General features: G+C 35.8%; 1 protein-coding gene across 7 annotated transcripts in view; it reads right to left on the bottom strand.

Annotated features, from left to right (window-relative positions):
* Positions 1–1,352: 1,352 nt before the first annotated feature.
* LOC119835410 (chromatin complexes subunit BAP18-like) overlaps positions 1,353–20,620 on the bottom strand; it is a 27,231-nt gene continuing 7,963 nt past the window's right edge. For 2 of the 7 annotated variants that reach the window (XM_038360187.1, XM_038360188.1), the window contains exons 2-5: positions 4,381–4,472; positions 4,103–4,204; positions 2,665–2,824; positions 1,353–1,541 (exon numbers count right to left, since the gene is read on the bottom strand). In XM_038360187.1, the coding sequence (XP_038216115.1) occupies positions 1,434–1,541; positions 2,665–2,824; positions 4,103–4,204; positions 4,381–4,472 (462 nt within the window). In that variant the 3' untranslated portion in view covers positions 1,353–1,433. Of the gene's footprint in view, positions 1,542–2,664; positions 2,825–4,102; positions 4,205–4,380; positions 4,473–7,125; positions 7,343–12,534; positions 12,715–13,159; positions 13,183–16,856; positions 16,983–20,620 lie in introns of those variants that run through there. The other 5 variants (XM_038360185.1, XM_038360189.1, XM_038360183.1 and 2 more) reach the window with 5 other exon arrangements.

Below are 20,620 nucleotides of genomic sequence, written 5' to 3'. Positions count from 1 at the left end.
GTAATTATTGCTTACGAACTAATTGAGAACTTGGCAGCTTTTGTTAGAAGCCGATATGGAAAATAGGAGAAGAAACTATATACTATAATAACCTATGATAAAATACGGAAAAAACTAATGCTTTTTCTATATTTTTAGTAAACCATCTATAAAACTGAATAGAATGCTTTATTTATTCTATATACTAACGAAATTGGGCCGAAAATCTCTAGAATTATTTGCACGATTGAGGAAAAAATATTTTACGAAATATAAAATTTTCGATTATATTGCTTATCAATATATAACGTTAAGTATAAAATACTACCACCTTTAATTCAACAATCTTTTAGCGTTGTCTTTTGTCAATAAAAACACAAAAAAAGGAAACAGAATAGAACACTCACCAAATATAAATGAACCAAAAATTAAAAAATATTGCTACGTAAATCGAAAAAAAAACAGTCGAGTCATAAAAGGAAAATAAAAACAAATAAAATCAGAAACATAATATTTACTTAAATCAACTTAACAATTAAAATAAAAAAAAAACTAATTATATTAATATTGTTGAGTCATAAGATGGATATATCAAAAATACTATCATCTTTACAACATTGTCAATAACGAACCTTGCGAAATAACGAGTAGCGCACGGTCGATTGTTATAATAATAATAATAATTGTATATTGTAACATTTTGCTAGGAGACCATCGGTTGCGAACATAATACTAACTAACCAACTAAAACTCATCGTAGTATAAAACTGATTTACACGTAAACATAGAAAATATCTCTGTTATAAACTGAAATCAATTATCCTACAAAATTAACTTAACTTACATTGGGAATTACAATAATAAATGAACTTAATTTACTCAGTTAATTTCAACCGATGATCTCCTTTATGTAAACAGTTAAGCAAATGAAATATATAAAAGCGGTAAAATAACGTAACTTAACACTAAGGCCTGTAAGCTTCGTCAAACAGTCGGAAAATAATCATAATAAATAATAAAATACAATTATTCATTAAAATACAACGTCAATTATACAATTGATAAAATATTGTCAAGATAAAATTAATGTCAGTAGGTAATGTTAAAAAATAAAGATCACTTTTTCGCTAATAGAACTCAGACGTTAGAAGTAAATAAAATATAGTATAGAGAAATTTTCCGAAATATATTACAATAATATTGCTCAAAAACAAGATAGGGAGGCAATTTCTAAAAAACTCATCATAAGAGCTTGTTCCATTCAAAATCAACGAAATCCCGCCACGTCGTATCAGCAAAAACATAAAAAAAGAAACTACGAATCGCGATCTTTGCACCTACGTCACTCAATAACGGGCTGGTTGGTGCGTAGAAATGTTTCTGTTTGACGAAGCCCCCTGCGCCATCACGGGCGCTACCAATCCTCGGCGATCCTACGTGAAGCAGAGCATGTCTCAGGTGGCCACCTCCTCGCTGCCGGCCTCGAACTCGAGCTTGACGTCGTTGCTCAGACCCTCCACGTCCACCTCGGTCTCCGACGCGTTCAGCATGTTCAACGTAACCTGCGGATGTGTGGGGGCGGATGTTACCAGTTTGCCCAGTTATGACAGCGATTGTTTCGATTGTATGTCTACGGGCCGATCACAAGTTAATATTTCTATGCTACATGTATAGATTCCGCTCTAGCGAATGCTCAATGTACTTTGTTTTTTTTATATTCTATTTAAATGATTGACGTTCGAATGTAGGATATAAAGAAAAGGAAACCATTTGGTGTCACAAACTTTGTATAGACAAACTTTCGTAAACAACCACAAAATAATCTATGTTTATGTTCAAATAAAATATCTTATTTGCAATTCAGAAAGATTCCATAAAAATGTTTCAGATTGACTTCCTTGAATTGTGAACTAATCATTTGTATTCCTTAAAAAAACAGAATTGACGACCAAACCGAGTGTGGTTTTTATTATTAAATATCATTATTATAGTAGTATACTATAATAATGATATAAGCTCGATTTTGTTTAATTGTCTAAATGATATGTATAGCAGTCATTTGAACCATATCATCCTAATGCACCACGAGCATAAACCCATACTCATTACACCATCTTAACACCTTACAACATCTAGCTTTATGTTACTCGTTGTACAGATCCAAGCTTCTTAACTCAAGTATCCACAATATTGCGTTCCCTTTAACCAAAACTAACTACTGCTAAAATACTACAAATTGTCTCTTCAAATTTTCTAATAGCTTTTTTCAAACAATAATTGACTTCATGGTGTTATGTAATTTGAATATTGCTACTAATGCAAATGTAATTTGTCACTATAAAACTATGAGAAAAATTGAAAGAGATCTAGCACTTAACTAAGCTGCAGAAAAATTCAAATACTCTGTCCAAACCTTAAGAAATATCCTTATGAGAACTAACTTACTTAGCTTACCGTGATTCGTCAAGCTCAAATTAACATTACCGCTTACAGCGCATGCACCAGCCGTGCGGTTGGCTAACAAAAAATTCAAACTTCACTAACTGAAAACTAAAACAGACCACACAAATAATAATCATAGTACTTGTAAGAAAAAAAATAAAAATAAAATCCAAAAAAATAAATAAAAATAAAAATGTAAACTAAAAAAATCAGCGTGTTCAATTAGTTAGTGAAGGTTTGAACCTCGGCGTTCTTTCCTAATACGTTGGGTTGGAGGAGGCTCAGTGGCGAGACTACCTGCTGTGTGGGCGGATGGGCGTTGTTCAGCGAGTTGTTAACCGGACGCACCGGTATACCTGCGTCCTCGAATGCTTTCTTTTTTAATGTGGTACGGATTTGCGACCTGCAAAGGGGAGACGAAACTAATAGATTCGATAAAAAAATCATCTGGCACAGTATAAGATACACAATAAATAATCATTTTAATACATTTGGAAAATAAATCAAAAATATCGGTAGAGTACGTATTAATGGTATTTATAAATATAAATGTCGAATGACAATTGGCCGGGTGCACAATTACATAGACAAATATGTTTTTGTATATTTTATACACAGGATGGCAGGGACATTTGTTTTGTATTCTTAGTAGAGTGAAATTAAAGAGCGAGTCAAAACGATTAATTGTCATCTGAATATTTAAAAAAAAAAAACATTAAGAAAAAATATATTTGAGCAGGAATGACAAGGGAAGTTTACGGCTATGTAAACTGTGAGGTGTTCGAAAATTAATCGGAAAAAGAACGTTTAATTTTTAATAATAAGTAATCACAATTGACAATAACTTTAAGGGATCTTTTTTTTAATAGATGTATTTTTATTTATTTAATATTGAATGACTTTATATACCACATTCTATGTTGTAATGTACCTAGAGTTGCAGTTGTAGGGATCATTCTCAGCTTAACGCTCAGCAATATATGATATATTCCCATTTAAATAAATATTAAATCTAAAATAATTAATTATGGAAAATATTGATATCTTGATGTCGCTGCCAGATAGTGACTGAAATATATTTTATGGAATGACTTATCTACCGTTATTTATTTATATCAATGACTATGTGAAACATCAAAAAGAGTTATTTTTTTGTTGATAATAATGTGACTCAGAGACTAACGCTAAACATTTTAAGATATTGATAGACGCTACCATTTCTTCTCAAACCAATTCAACTGTACGACCGCCTCCTTGGTAATGTTATTAACGCGTGAGCATAGATCCGAAGGGTTCTGGGTTCGAATCCCGGTAGGGGCGCACAAAAAAAAAATGGCTTGGTCTGGCTTGATTACCTACTTGTGCATAAAGAAAATCGATCAGTGAAACAGGTGAATATCATCTGCCCCATACCCCACTAGGGGACACGGACTTCACTTGTTTTTATTCAAGTGTATAAAAGTGTATTTCCTTCTTACTTAATTTAAAGAAAAATAAACTCTGATTAAGAGTACGTTTTTTTTATAAACTTTGGTGATATTTTAACTTAAATGTCAGAATTTTTTTTTATTCATATGAACTTTTACGACCCACGCTAAATGTTATTCACTTGTTAAGGTATATCGATTTTCTAAAATAGTTAAATTTCATTCCGAAAGATATTTTGAAAAATCATACTTACACTGTTCTGTTCTTGATGTGCTGGCTCAGTTTGTTCAAGTCGACGGCAAAACGATGGACACAAGACCGAAGCATTTCAATTTCTTCTTCTGTCCATTTGCCGCTGAAAATTTTCAAGTATAATTATAAATATTTAAAAGTAATTATTATTAAAAATGAATTATAAAGAATCGAAAGACTATCTCAAAATGCAAATAAGATGGATTGAAAAATAAAAATGATATGAAACTAATGAATAACTATAGGATATAAGAAAGCAAAGAAAATTGTAAGACTCACCCAGGCTGTGAGTCGCCAACTGGGTGTAGTAACATCGTCATTTCGGATAATTTATTGAAAGCGCTGCCTGCTTCACGAAAGATCTCCCCAACCTGAAATATAAAAGTTTACTTTATTTTCAAAACCACATACACTTCTTTAGCAATACATCGTTGGTTTTGTGCAAATGGAGCAAAACCTTCGCAAGAGCTATAAATATACGAAGAGTATATACAACAAAGTCTATACATCTTCGTTATTTTCTAAATTCTATTTAAAATGCACAATCGCACAACAGGTGAAAACTATTTAACTGTTAAATATGTCGATTACCGCTATTAGAAATTGATACCTCGGGCCTACAATACGACTCCTTATTCAGTGTCCATAGAGTTCGCGCATGCGCAATGCAGTTTACCCCTAAAGTGCATGTGCAGAATCCCAGACCGCGAGCTTTATCGATCCATATCCGATAGGAAATATACCTATACATATATTATAATGGAAATCTTTATTTCAAACGACGAAACTGTGGGTGAAGAATTTGATCACGAAACAATATTTTCTGTTTATCGGATGAGTTATATAATTAATTAGAATGTTTGACAGAAAATTTTCTATCAAAAAAAAAGGACATCAACAGTACAAAGGTAAAATATGCAAAATCGAACTATTTCCCACGTTATAGCATAGAAGAGGTCTACCAATGTCCATACAGATCTATCGAATACATAACGGATTTAAATTTTCACATATCCCTAAAATGGGCCATATAAATACAACAGGATTAAATTCTTAGTCCAAGGATTTAAGTCCATTCAAATATCGAATTAGTGAACAACTATCGCCCACAATTCGAATTATAAATTATTCCACCTGGATGAAATCATATTGATAATGAATAATTAAATATGATAAATCCACCTACTGGTAACCATCTGTAATATGAAACTGTCAGAATTGAAATAAAAGTAAATGTCTTGAAATTGTTATGGTAGGAAATACCAAGTTTGGGCACATGCTCAACAGACTAGTAACCCAATGAACACCCACTAATTCCCTGGTGCATTAATCCAGCTTGGATTGATCAACGGTACAAGCCTCAAGTAATAAAATTTCATCGAGAAATTATGTTTGCCAAAGTATCCGTAGAACTATTCCTCACAACACTGTAAATACTACAACACTTTTTTTTAGAATTTGTAATTATTGAAAATTATTTCTTATATGCCAATTTGCCAAACCTGCCAGTATACCTGATCAACCGACAAGAGGTTCCAAGAAACCAAAAACAGTATGGAAACCTATACCTCGTACGATTATGCTAATAAAAAAGAAAAATAAAGTGAAAGATCGCACGCAATACTACAAGATATTCTGATGTACACAAGCAACTGCAGCAGTATACAATCCATCTCCATCGTACATAGTAATACTTAGACGCGATTATAAATGTCGAAGACAAATCATAACACTTCATTAACAAAATTTTAACGCACCTACTTTATATTCCTTAGGAAGACACTAAAAGGCCGAGCGATAATTTATAATACAATAAATAAAAAATAGTTCAACGAAGATCTGAATATTCGCGCTTGCGTAATACCCAACTGCACTAAAGCGCATGCTTGCAGATCCCCAGGCCTACATTATAACATGCGTGTGGTACACAAGACCTAGGCATTGCACATGCGCAACGGGTTTTTACCAATGGGGCAACTAGTAATACCCCGGCTAACTCGATCGATCAACGAAAAGTTCCAAGAAACATGAACAGTTTTATTTAATGATTATGCCATTTAAATAAAAAAAGCGAGGCAACGCTAAAATATATTCTGATCTACACATTCAACAGGCTTCCTATATTAAGCGAGATCGACAGTTGTCCGCGGCTAACTGTTATTATACTATCAAGCACCGCTAACCAATTCTTATTAAACACTTGAACCAACTTTGTATGCAATGCGACGTCACTTAAAAGCCGTGCATTAAACTTGACTAAAACGAAACGACTGCTGTCAATCTGAATCAGAAGCAAAGGTTGAACATTCGCGCATACACCAAACCAACTGCACCAAAGCGCATGTCTACAGACCCCTCGGGTAGGTATTTCATAATGATATGTCCGCCTAACTAGTAATAGTTAGATACAAAATACATCGGGGCGTTGTACATGCGCAACAAGTTGTTCCCTTCAATGCCCAGGCAAGCTCGATCGATCCATAAAAAGTTCCAGAAACCACGAACATTTCCCACAGTTATAAAATCTACATCTAGGGCAATAAGATAAAGGAACCGACTTTTTTCCTACATGGCGGTATCAAAATATCCTTATCTACGCGATCAACTGTTAACTCTCTTATTCACCATCAAAAAATGATACGCGATTTTAAAACTAACTAATAAAACGAAAACTAACTGTAATCCTTCTTAATAAAAAAAAATCTAACGTACTTTAAATAGCTTGGTTTCGCACTAATATGCAGCGCGATTATTCCGGCTAAAATGAAGCAACTGCAATCAATTTGACTCTGCAGTAAGGTCTGGCACATTGCACATGCGTAATACACAACTGCACCAAAGCGCATGCCTGCAGATCCCAAGGCAATACAATGTGCGTGTCAAATATTGATTAGATAAGGTACAAAAGACCTAGGCATTGCACATGCGCAACAGGTTAATTACTAAAGGAAAAACCTGCAATACCCGGGCAAGCTCGATTGATCTACGAAAAGTTCGAAAAATCAAAAATGTTTTTAAACTTACCTTGAGCGATAATCGTTTCGCCATTTCAATAATAAAATAAAAAATAGCACGCAACACAACAAATTATTCTGATTTACACGGTCAACTATCGTACTACACTATCCTCCAACAAAACACTGAGATGCGAAACAATCGGCCGGTAACAATTACACTTCTTTTATAAAATTTTAAGGTACTTTGTATTCTAATGATTAAACAGATGACACCAAAAAAGACGTGTGATCGGTTTAACCAAAAGAAACGACTGCAGTGAATCTGACTCTGCAGGAAGGCTTGGACAAATTCGCGCATGCGTAATACCAAATGCACTAAAGCGCATGCTTGCAGATCCACAGGTAGGTTTTTATAATGATACACGTCTCATAAATAAGGTAAGGGACGCAAGACCTAGGCATTGCACATGCGCAACGGGTCGCTTATCAAAGAGAAAACCTGCAATACCCGGGCTATATCGATCGATCGACGAAAAGTTCCAAGTAACATGAACATTTTTAACTTGAACGATTATGCCATTTAAAAACAAACTAATATTACTAATACCAGGTTTGGTAATAAATCAAACGGTTGGTCAAAATTCTACAAAATATTCTGATCGACATAATCAATTTCCGTACTACACTTTCCACAAACAAAATACTGATACTGAGACGCAACAACAGTCGAGGGCTAACTGTTACACTTCTTTTATACAATTTTAACGTACTTTGTATTTCTTCGGCTGGCACTAAAATTCAGTAGGATTAATTTGACGACACTGAAACAACTGCATTCAATATGACTCTTTAATAAAGGTCTGAAATGTTCACGCATGCGTAATACACAACTGCATCAAAGCGCATGCCTACAGATCCCCGGGCACTTTTTATGATATACGTATCAAATATAGATAAAGTAAGCTACACAAGACCTAGGCATTGCACATGCGCAATGGGTTCAATACCAAAGAGAGAACCTGCAATACCCGGGCAAGCTCGATCGACCCGCGAAAAGTCCATGAAATAATATTTTATTTGTGCTATTGCACGAAACACTACGAAATATATACATCCACATAATCAACCATCGTACTACACTAACCACCAGCAAAATAAGAGTTACTGAGATGCAATAACTATAATGTGGGGCTATACGTAACACTGCATTTATAAAATTATAACGTACTTTGTATTCTTGGGATCTAGCGGATGACACTAGAAGGCCGTGCGATCACGTCAACTATAAAGAAACAACTGCAATCAATCTGACTTTGCAGCAAGGCTTTGACAAATTCGCGCATGCGTAATACCAAATGCACTGAAGCGCATTGCTGGCAGATACACAGGTAGGTTTTTATAGTCATACACGTGTTAATCACAGATAAGGCAAGGTACGCAAGTCCTAGGCACTGCACATGCGCAAGGCGTTGTTTATCAAAGGGAATACCCGGGCTAGCTCGATCGATCGGTGAAGAGTTTAATGTTACTGAGACGCTGTTATAACTGCTGAGAAGTTACAAAAAAAGAAACATTTTTTAATGGATCGTTATACATATAAGATTATAAGAGAAAGATTTTCTGATCATTACGAAATTATAAAAATCACTGCATCATAACATATCGTAGATAATCTCTAGAAGAATCGGACTCAAACGAACAATAAGAAAATATTAGCATGAATCACTCACAATATTACAAAATATTCTGATAGACACAATCAACTGTCGCACCACACTAACCACCACCAACATACTTATATAATAGTTCTGAGGCGCGACAACTGTCAAGGGCTAACTGTAACAATTCTTTTATAAAATATTAACGTACTTCTTTTCTGATGATCTGACAGATGACACCAAAAGGCCGTGCGATCACTTCATCTAAAAATAAACAACTGCAATCAATCTGACTCTGCAGTAGCCCTGACAAATTTGCGCGTGCGTAACATCCAATGCAACCAAGCGCATGCCTGCAGAATCACAGGTGACTAGTCTATTTATGATTATAACTGTCAAATACCACTTATCTGAGATATGTAAAACCTAGGTATTGCACATGCGCAACATGTTGTTTACGTAAGAGAAACCCGCATTTCTGGAAAGCTCGATCGATCGGAGCTGTTACTGAGACGCTATTATAACTGTTGAGAACTTCTAAAGGAAACATTTTTACAGAGATTTTTAATCTTTACGAAATTATACAAAGAACTGCTTAAATACATTTCTTAAATATTTAATTACAAAAACCAGTCACAAACGAACTATAAGAAAAATTTTACACGGATCGCACCCAATACTACAAAATATTCTGATCGACACAATCAACTGTCTTACTACATTATTCAAAATAGTGTTAATGAGACGCGTGATTAACTGTTAAACTTCCTTTATAAAATGTTTACGTACTTCGTATTTTTTGGGATGGCACTAAAAGTATTTCGATTTATTGGACTAATATTAAACAACTCCAATAAATTTACCCTGCAATGAAGGTCTGACAAATTAGCGCATGCGTAATACACAACTGCATCAAAGCGCATGCTTACATATCCCCGGGCACTTTTTATGACATGCGTGTCTAACAAAGACATGGTTCGCAAGACCTAGGCGTTGCACATGCGCAACGAGTTGTTTATCAAAGGGAAAACCTACAATACCCGGGCGAGCTCGATTGATCAACGTTAAGCTCCAGGGAACGAGAACCTTTTCTGAGTTTAATGCCTTGTACGATTATGCCATTAAAATAATGAAATAAATTATAGCACGCAGCACTACAAAATATTCAGATCTACACAATCAACCGTCTTACTACACTAACCACCAACAAAATAGTGTTACTGAGATGCAACAACTACAGTCTGAGGCCTTACGTAACACTGCATTTACAACATTTTAACGTACTTTGTATTCTGATGACTTGACGGATGACACCAAAAGGCCGTGCGATCACTTCAACTATAAAGAAACAACTGCAATCAATCTGACTTTGCAGGAAGGCTTTGACAAATTCGCGCATGCGTAATACCAAATGCACTAAAGCGCATGCGTGCAGATCCACAGGTAGATTTTTATAATGAGACACTTGTCAAACACAGATAAGGCAGGGTACGCAAGACATATAGATTGTTTACCAGAAGGAAAACCTGCAATACGCGCAATAGTTCGATCGATCCACGAATATCTCCAGGGAACAAGAACCTTTTTTGATTTTTATACCTAGTACGATTATGCCAATGAAATAATATAATAAATGATAGCACGCAGCACTACAAAATATTCAGATCGACACAACAACAACACAACACTTCATTTATAACAATTTAACGTACCTTTTATATTCCTATAATCTGACGGATGCTACTAAAGGGCCGTGCGATCAGTTCAAGTAAAAAGAAACGACTGCAATCAATATGACTTTTCAGTAAGGCTATGACAAATTCGCGCATGCGTTATATCAAATGCAATAAAGCGCATGCCTGCAGATCCCCGGGCATGATATACGTGTGAAACATAGATAAAGTAAAGGTCGAAAGACCTAGACATTGCACATGCGCAACTACTTTTTTACCAAAGGGAAAACCTGCAATACCCGGGCTAGCCGGATCGATCGACAAAAAGTCGAGGTAACGAGATAGTTTAAGATCCGATTGTTCTTATTCTGGAAATCGCAAGGTAACGGGAACTATGTAGGTTGAACTACCGAACTGACTTTTCCTTTAACTACGCTGGTACGCGGTATGAAAACTAGTAGCTGGGACGCAACAACATTCGAGGGCTAACTGTAACACTTAATAAAATTACCCTGAAACACTTCACCAACAAAATTTTACTTTCTTTACATTTCTTGGGATTGACGGTAACACTTCTATTATAAAATTTTAACGACTTTGTAATCTGATAATTTGACAGAGGACACTAAAAGGTCACTAAAAAGAAACAAGGTCAATAGATCTGACACTAAAGTAAAGCTATGAAAAATTCGCGCATGCTTAATATTAAATGCACCAAAGAGCATGCCTGCAGGTACACAGGTAAGTTATTTATAATATATCTGTCAAATACCGCTAAGGTGAACCTAAATTTTGCACATGCGCAACGGGTTGTTTATAAAGATAAATCCTGCCCGGGCAAGCTCGTACGGTCGACGAAAAGTTCCAAGGAACGTGAACAAAAGTTAGAATTTTATAACTTAATGTTATTTAATTAATAAAATAAAAGATAGCACTAAACACAAGAAAACATTCTGATCGAAACGATCAATTGTAATATTACAGTATTCACCAGAAAATACTGAGATGCGAAGAGACCGAAGAAGGTTCAGAAAATAAGACCGTTTCCTTCATGCAAGGCGTTACAAAAATATCTGGACGATCAACGGTCTAGCTCGACTATCCACCAGCAAAATGAAAATCCAACAACAGTAGAGGGCTAATTGTCACACCTTTTTTTTAGCAAAATTTTTACTACTTCTTTGTATTTATCAGATGTCACTAAAAGGAATTCGTTCGATTAAAACGACTAAGACAATAAACCAATAAATATAAATACTGTACTCAATCTCAAATGACCTTAAGTAAAATTCTGACATATCCACGCACGCGAAATACACAACTGCACAAAAGCGCATGCCTACAGATCCCCGAGCACTTTTTTATGACATAAATGTAAAACATAGTTAAGGTAAGGTACGCAGGACCTAGGCATTGCACATGCGCAACGAGTTGTTTCCCAGAGGAAAAAACTGCAAAGCCCGGTCTAGCTCGATCGATTGACGCAAAGAAACATGTACCTTATTGAATTTTATACATTATAGGTTAATGCCAATTAAATAATAATTTGAAAGATAACACGCAGCATAACAAAATATTCTGATCGTCACGATCTATTGTCAAATTACACTAACCACCAGCAAAATAAGTGTTACTGAGATGCGACAGCTACGGTCTGGGTCTGTATATATAACACCTAATTTATAAAATTTTAACGTACTTTGTATTCTTGTGATCAAACGGATGACACTAGATGGCCGTGCGATCACTTCAACTATAATGAAACAACTGCAATCAATCTGACTCTGCAGGAAGGCTTTGACAAATTCGCGCATGCGTAATACCAAATGCACTTAAGCGCATGCCTGCAGATCCACAGGTAGGTTTTTATAATGAGACACTTGTCAAACACAGATAAGGTAGGGTACGCAAGACCTAGGCATTGAACATGCGCAATAGATTGTTTACCAGAGGGAAAACCTGCAATACGCGCAATAGCTCGATCGATCCACGAATATCTCCAGGGAACAAGAACCTTTTTTGATTTTTATACCTAGTACGATTATGCCAATGAAATAATAAAATAAATGATAGCACGCAGCACTACAAAATATCCAGATCGACACAACAACAACACAACACTTCATTTATAACAATTTAACGTACCTTTTGTATTCCTATAATCTGACGGATGCCACTAAAAGGCCGTGCGATCAGTTCAACTAAAAAGAAACGACTGCAATCTATATGACTTTTCAGTAAGGCTATGACAAATTCGCGCATGCGTAATGGCAAATGCAATAAAGCGCATGCCTGCAGATCCCCGGGCATGATATACGTGTGAAACATAGATAAAGTAAAGGTCGAAAGATCTAGACATTGCACATGCGAAATAAATTGTTTACCAAAGGAAAACCTACAATACCCGGGCTAGCCAGATCGATCGACAAAAAGTCGAAATAACGAGATAGTTTAAGATCCGATTGTTCTTATTCTGGAAATCGCAAGGGAACGGGAACTATGTGGGTTGAACTACCGAACTGACTTTTTGACAGAGGACACTAAAAGCCCACTAAAAGGAAACATGTACTTTATTGAACTTTATACATTGTAGGTTAATGCCAATTAAATAATAATTTAAAAGATAACACGCAGCATAACAAAATATTCTGATCGTTACGATCTATTGTCGTGTTACACTAACCATCAATAAAATAATGTTACTGAGATGCGACAGCTACAGTCTGGGGCTATATACATATAACACCTAATTTATATAATTTTAACGTACTTTGTATTCTTATGATCTAACGGATGACACTAGATGGCCGTGCGATCACTTCAACTATTAAGAAACAACTGCAATCAATCTGACTCTGCAGCAAGGCTTTGACAAATTCGCGCATGCGTAATACCAAATGCACTGAAGCGCATGCCTGCAGATACACAGGTAGGTTTTTATAGTGATACACGTGTCAATCACAGATAAGCTAAGGTACGCAAGTCCTAGGCACTGCACATGCGCAAGGCGTTGTTTACCGAAGGGAATACCTGCAGCACCCGGGATAGCTCGATCGATCGGTGAAGAGTTTTATGTTACTGAGACGCTATTATAACTGCTGAGAAGTTACAAAACAAGAAACATTTTTCAATGGAATGTTATACATATAAGATTATTAGACAAAGATTTTCTGATCATTACGAAATTATAAAAATCGCTGCATCATAACATATCGTAGATTATCTCTAGGAGAATCGGATTCAAACGAACAATAAGAAAATATTAGCTTGAAACACTCAGAATATTACAAAATACGTATTATGATTGACACAATCAACTGTCGCACTACACTATCCACCAGCAACATACTTATATACTAGTACTAAGGCGCGACAACAACTGTCAAGGGCTAACTGTAACAATTCTTTTATAAAATTTTAACGTACTTTTAATCTGATGATCTGACAGATGACACCAAAAGGCCGTGCGATCACTTCAACTAAAAAGAAACAACTGCAATCAATCTGACTCTACAGTAGCCCTGACAAATTTGCGCGTGCGTAACATCCAATGCAACCAAGCGCATGCCTGCAGAATCACAGGTGACTAGTCTATTTATGATTATAACTGTCAAATACCACTTATGTGAGATATGTAAAACCTAGGTATTGCACATGCGCAACATGTTGTTTACGTAAGAGAAACCCGCATTTCTGGAAAGCTCGATCGATCGGAGCTGTTACTGAGACGCTATTATAACTGTTGAGAACTTCTAAAAGAAACATTTTTCCAAAGATTTTTATTCATAACGAAAGTATACAAAGCACTGCTTAAATACATTTCTTAAATATTTAATTACAAAAACCAGTCACAAACGAACTATAAGAAAAATTTTACACGGATCGCACCCAATACTACAAAATATTCTGATCGACACAATCAACTGTCTTACTACATTATTCAAAATAGTGTTAATGAGACGCGTGATTGACTGTTACACTTCCTGTATAAAATGTTTACGTACTTCGTATTTTTTGGGATGGCACTAAAAGTAGTTCAATTTACTGGACTAATATTAAACAACTCCAATAAATTTACCCTGCAATGAAGGTCTGACAAATTAGCGCATGCGTAATACACAACTGCATCAAAGCGCATGCTTACATATCCCCGGGCACTTTTTATGACATGCGTGTCTAACAAAGACATGGTACGCAAGACCTAGGCGTTGCACATGCGCAACGAGTTGTTTATCAAAGGGAAAACCTGCAATACCCGGGCGAGCTCGATTGATCGACATTAAGCTCCAGGGAACGAGAACCTTTTCTGAGTTTAATGCCTTGTACGATTATGCCATTAAAATAATAAAACAAATGATAGCACGCAGCACTACAAAATATTCAGATCGACACAATCAACCGTCTTACTACACTAACCACCAGCAAAATAGTGTTACTGAGATGCAACAACTACAATCTGGGGCCATACGTAACACTGCATTTACAACATTTTAACGTACTTTGTACTCTGATGACTTGACGGATGACACCAAAAGGCCGTGTGATCACTTCAACTATAAAGAAACAACTGCAATCAATTTGACTCTGCAGAAAGACTTTGACTAATTCGCGCATGCGTAATACCAAATGCACTAAAGCGCATGCCTGCAGATCCACAGGTATGTTTTTATAATGAGACACTTGTCAAACACAGATAAGGTAGGGTACGCAAGACCTAGGCATTGCACATGCGCAATAGATTGTTTACCAGACGGAAAATCTGCAATACGCGCAATAGCTCGATCGATCGACGAATATCTCCAGGGAACAGGAACCTTTTTTGATTTTTATACCTAGTACGATTATGCCAATGAAATAATAAAATAAATGATAGCACGCAGCACTACAAAATATTCAGATCGACACAATCAACCGTCGTACTACACTAACCACCAGCAAAATAGTGTTACTGAGATGCAACAAAGTCTGGGGCTATACGTAACACTTCATTTATAACAATTTAACGTACCTTTTGTATTCCTATAATCTGACGGATGCCACTAAAAGGCCGTGCGATCAGTTCAACTAAAAAGAAACGACTGCAATCTATATGACTTTTCAGTAAGGCTATGACAAATTCGCGCATGCGTAATGGCAAATGCAATAAAGCGCATGCCTGCAGATCCCTGGGCATGATATACGTGTGAAACATAGATAAAGTAAAGGTCGAAAGACCTACACATTGCACATGCGCAACTACTTTTTTACCAAAGGGAAAACCTACAATACCCGGGCTAGCCGGATCGATTGACGCAAAGAAACATGTACCTTATATAATTTTATACATTGTAGGTTAATGCCAACTAAATAATAATGTAAAAACATTCTGATCGTCACGATCTATTGTCGTATTGCACTAACCACCAGCAAAATAGTGTTCCTGAGATGCGACAGCTCTGGGGCTATATATATATATATATATATATATATATATATATATATATATATATATATAAAACACCTAATTTATAATATTTTAACGTACTTTGTATTCCGATGATCTGTCGGATGACACTAGAAGGTCGTGCGAACACTTCAACTATAAAGAAACAATTGCAATCAATCTGACTCTGCAGGAAGGCTTTAACAAATTTGCGCATGCGTAATACCAAATGCACTGAAGCGCATGCCTGCAGATACTCAGGTAGGTTTTTATAATGATACACGTGTCAATCACAGATAAGACAAGGTACGCAAGTCCTAGGCATTGCACATGCGCAAGGCGTTGTTTATCGAAGGGAATACCTGCAGTACCCGGGCTAGCTCGATCGATCGGTGAAGAGTTTTATGTTACTGAGACGCTATTATAACTGCTGAGGAGTTACAAAAAAGCAACATTTTTCAATAGATTATTAGACATAAATTACTATACTAGATAATACTGAGACGCGGCAACAACAGTCGAGGGCTAAATGTAACACTTCTTTTATAAAAATTTAACGTACATTTCTTATAATCTGACCGATACTACTGACGGACACTAAAAGGCCGTGCGATAAGTTCAATTAAAAAGAAATAACTGCAATCAATCTGAGTCTACAGTAATTCAAATTCGCGCATGCGTAACATCAAATCAAAGCGCATGCCTGCAGATTCACAGGTAGAATATTTATGATATACCTGTCAAATACCACTAAGTGAGATATGTGAAACCTAGATTTTGCACATGCGCAACGGGTTATTTACCGAAAAGAAAACCTGCCTGGGCAAGCTCTATCAATCGACGAAAAGTTCCAAGAACATGTCCGAATTTTATAACTTTGTGCCATTTAAAAAATAAAATAAAATACAGCAAGAAACTGCAAATTATTGTAAGTTACACGATCAAGTGTACTAGTACTACACTATTCACCAGCAAAATACTGAGATGCAAGGCAACAACAGTCGGGGACTAACTGTAACACTTCTTTTATAAAATTTTAACGTACTTTGTATACTGATGAAGGGATGACACTAAAGGGCCGTGTGATGAATATGACTAAAAAGAAACAACTGCAATTGATCTGACTCCACAGTAAGGCTATGACAAATTCGCGCATGCGTTAAGTCTAACGCACCAAAGCGCATGCCTGCAGATCCACAGGCAAATTATTTATAATGACCAACCCCGTATAGCTTTGTCGTATTTTTTTATTTCTAACATTACAAGTTACTACCAAAATATCTGCACGGTCTAACTCCAGTATCCACCAGTAAAATAGAGATACAACAACAGCCAAGGGCTAACTGTAATACTTTTTTTAGCAAAATTTTAACGAACTTACTTTATATTCCATCAGGTGTCACTAAAAGGCAGTCGTTTGATTAAATCAACTAAAATGAAAAAAAAATACTGTAACCAATCTGATTACGAGCAAAGATCCGTCAAATTCACGTATACGCAACACACAGCTGCACCAAAGCGCATGCCTACATATCCCAAGGCACTTTATTGTAATATACCTGTCAAAATTTGCCAAGGTAAGCTGAGCAAAGTATAGCACATGCGCAACAGGTTTTTACCTAAGGGGACATCTACAATTAGCGGGTTTAAGCTCGATCGATCTACGAAAAGTTTGACGAATCAAGAACATTTTATAAATATAGTACTCTGAACGACTATGTCGCTTCTATAATAATATAAACGACTGCACATCATACCACAAAATATTCTGGTGGACACAATAAACTGTCGTACTACGCTAAACACCAGCAAAATAGCGATACTGAGATGCAACAACAACAATTTAGGGGTCACTGTAACACTTCCTCTATAAAATGTGAACCTACTTTATATTTCTTGGGAAGGCACTTAAACACAATGCGCTTGATTGGACTAAAATGAAATAACTGCAATCAATCTGACCCTGCAGTAAAGTTCTGATACCTCCACGCATGCGTTATATAAAGCTGCACCAAAGCGCATGCCTACAGATCCCCAGGAACTTTTTTATTACATACGTCTCAAACATAGATAAGGATGCAAGACCTGGGCATTGCACATGCGCAACAGATTGATTACCCAAGGGAAAACCTGCCATTTCTGGAAAACTTGACGGATATGTGAAAAGTTTCATGAAACGACTTAGCACTAAATAGCCTAATTCACTGTCGGAATAAATGCTATATGAATATTCAGAAGCAAGCAATTAACTGTAGATATTCACCACCAAAACATCGATAGAAAGACGCTATTAGAAGTGTTGAGAAGTTATAAAAAGAAACAAGAAAATACACACACATACATACAAATTTTAATTGATTTTCTGGCCATAAAATAACTTTGCAAAACACTGAATATGTAGAATTCGTAAAATTAAATTAGAAAAACTTACACAAACAATAAGACAAAATTGAATCCTTTTGACCGAAAGGAAATAACTGCAATCAGGCACAGACTAAAGAAAAGACAAAATAATCTCGCGCTTGCCTAAAAATAAACTGAACTATTAAGAGAACTACCTACGTAACTTACGATTGACAAAATGCCAAAACGAGTATAATAAAAATATTTATTCTCAGCATTTATGTCCATTAAAAATCAACATAGCATCTACAGTTTGTTAAGGTAATAAATCCCTATATATTTCACATGCGCAACAAGTTGGTCCCTTCAACACCCTGGCAACCTCGATCAAAGAATTAGTTCAAGAAAATGGAACGTTTTTCAACATTATAAAACATATTCGTACTGAGCATTATAAAAATTCCTATCTTCACGATCAAAAGTCGGACTACTATCCACCACCAAATAGTGAAACACAGACGCAATTATATCTATGAAAGCTAACTTACTTAACTTAAGATGACAATAAAACATTGCGATAATATATTCTGCAATCGATCTAACCTTGCAGCGAAGGTCTGCCATATCTACGCATGCGTCGTACCCAACTGCACTAAAGCGCATGCCTGCAGATTCCCAGGCTTAATGTATGCAAGACCTGGGCATGGCACATGCGCAACGGGTTGTTAACCAATGGAAAAACCTGCATTACCTGGACCAGCTCGATCGATCTACAAAACTTCGAATGTAGTACCTTGAACGACAATCGTTTTACCATTTAAACAATATAATCAAAATTATCACGTAACCCTTTAAAATATTTTTATCGACACAATCAACAATCGTATTACCTACACTATCCACCAGCTAAATACCTATATAGTACTACTGAGACGCGACAACAACAGTCGAGGGCAAATACAATCTGTATTTTTTAAAATTAAAACGTACTTTGTATTCTGATGATCTGACGGTTGACACTAAAAGGTCGTGCGACCAGTTCAACTAAAAAGAAACAACTGCAATCAATCAGGCTAACGTGAAGCTGTGACAAAATTCGCGCATGCGAAATATCAAATGCAACCACACGCAGGCCTGCCGATTTCCAGGCACTACCTTTAAGGCATTAATTCTCTCTAGAAATCAAAAAAATCTTAACCTCCTGAATATTATTTTACTCAATCAAATCGTGAAAGGCTTTTATACCTAATTATTAAAATATCAAATAACTTGACACATAGAGCTGTCAAGACACGCATCATCTAGATAGTCCACATGCACATACATACAACGGTTTATGTACCAAAGAAAACTATGACCTGGACAATCTGGATTGATCGAAGAAAAAGTACAAGTCAAATTTTTTCGATCTATTTACTAACCCGAAGACATACCCTGACCAAAAAATAGTTTTAAATATAATGTAATATACCGCGTAAATACGCCTGATCTATCCATCTACAATTCGAAAAACCGGGTTAGACTACGACCACAAATTTAAAAATTAACACAGAAATATTATACCAATTAAATCTTCGATTGAGAATAATATGCCATAAACTTTTAACTTCCATAACTTACATGACTACTTAAAAAATTTTGAACTTACTTTGTTTTGTTCGGGGTTTCACGAAAGAACCTTGCGATAAATTCGTTTAAAAAGAAAGAACTGTAATCAAACGGACCCTTCACCGAAGGTATAACAAATTCGCGCCTGCGTAATACATAACTGAAACAAAGCGCATGCCTGCAGATCCACAGGCATTAAATCTAACATCAAAAGTATTAACAAATTTTAAATTATAACTTAGGGTCCGTGACCATGTGTCTAATTCGAATTATTATTGTAATCAGATACAAACTAAAAGGGAACAAAGGAAATACAATCGAATTGATAACATCCTCCTTTTTTTAAGTTGGTTGAAAAGTTGGAGTTAAATCGTATCTACAGACGCCTGGGCATTAACTGCGTTACTTATATAGATACTAATAAAATAATTTAAACTCTCTTAAATTTGAATGGTATAAATTTACTTCATATGTATCTACATCGCAACGCTCTATATACAATATATTAAAGGGGTTACCCTTTATAATGCCTAGACAACGTTAAAGAGCGGTAGGCATTGAAAAGTAAAATACGTAGGTGATGGGCCGCGCGCTGGCACCGCTTGGTGCGGATCGATCAGTGCTTTGTCAATCTTTGAAAATCTATTCAAGAAGCAAAAGAGTTGGGAGCTCTTTATCGCACTGGACCTGAATAAAAGATATGGTAATTTTGCTTTGCTGATATATTATTACTGTTTGTTATGATCGTTGCATGTATTTAGTATCATTCATTTATTATACAATTACTAGCTGTGACCCGCGGTTGAAACCGCGTAAGTTCGTATCCCGTAGGAATATCGGTATAAAAAGTGCCTATGT

This window comes from Zerene cesonia, chromosome Z, assembly GCF_012273895.1.
Source record: "Zerene cesonia ecotype Mississippi chromosome Z, Zerene_cesonia_1.1, whole genome shotgun sequence".
Classification (NCBI taxonomy): domain Eukaryota; kingdom Metazoa; phylum Arthropoda; class Insecta; order Lepidoptera; family Pieridae; genus Zerene; species Zerene cesonia.
The sequence above is the reverse complement of the archived record's forward strand: the minus strand, read 5'-3'. Positions and strand labels throughout refer to the sequence as shown.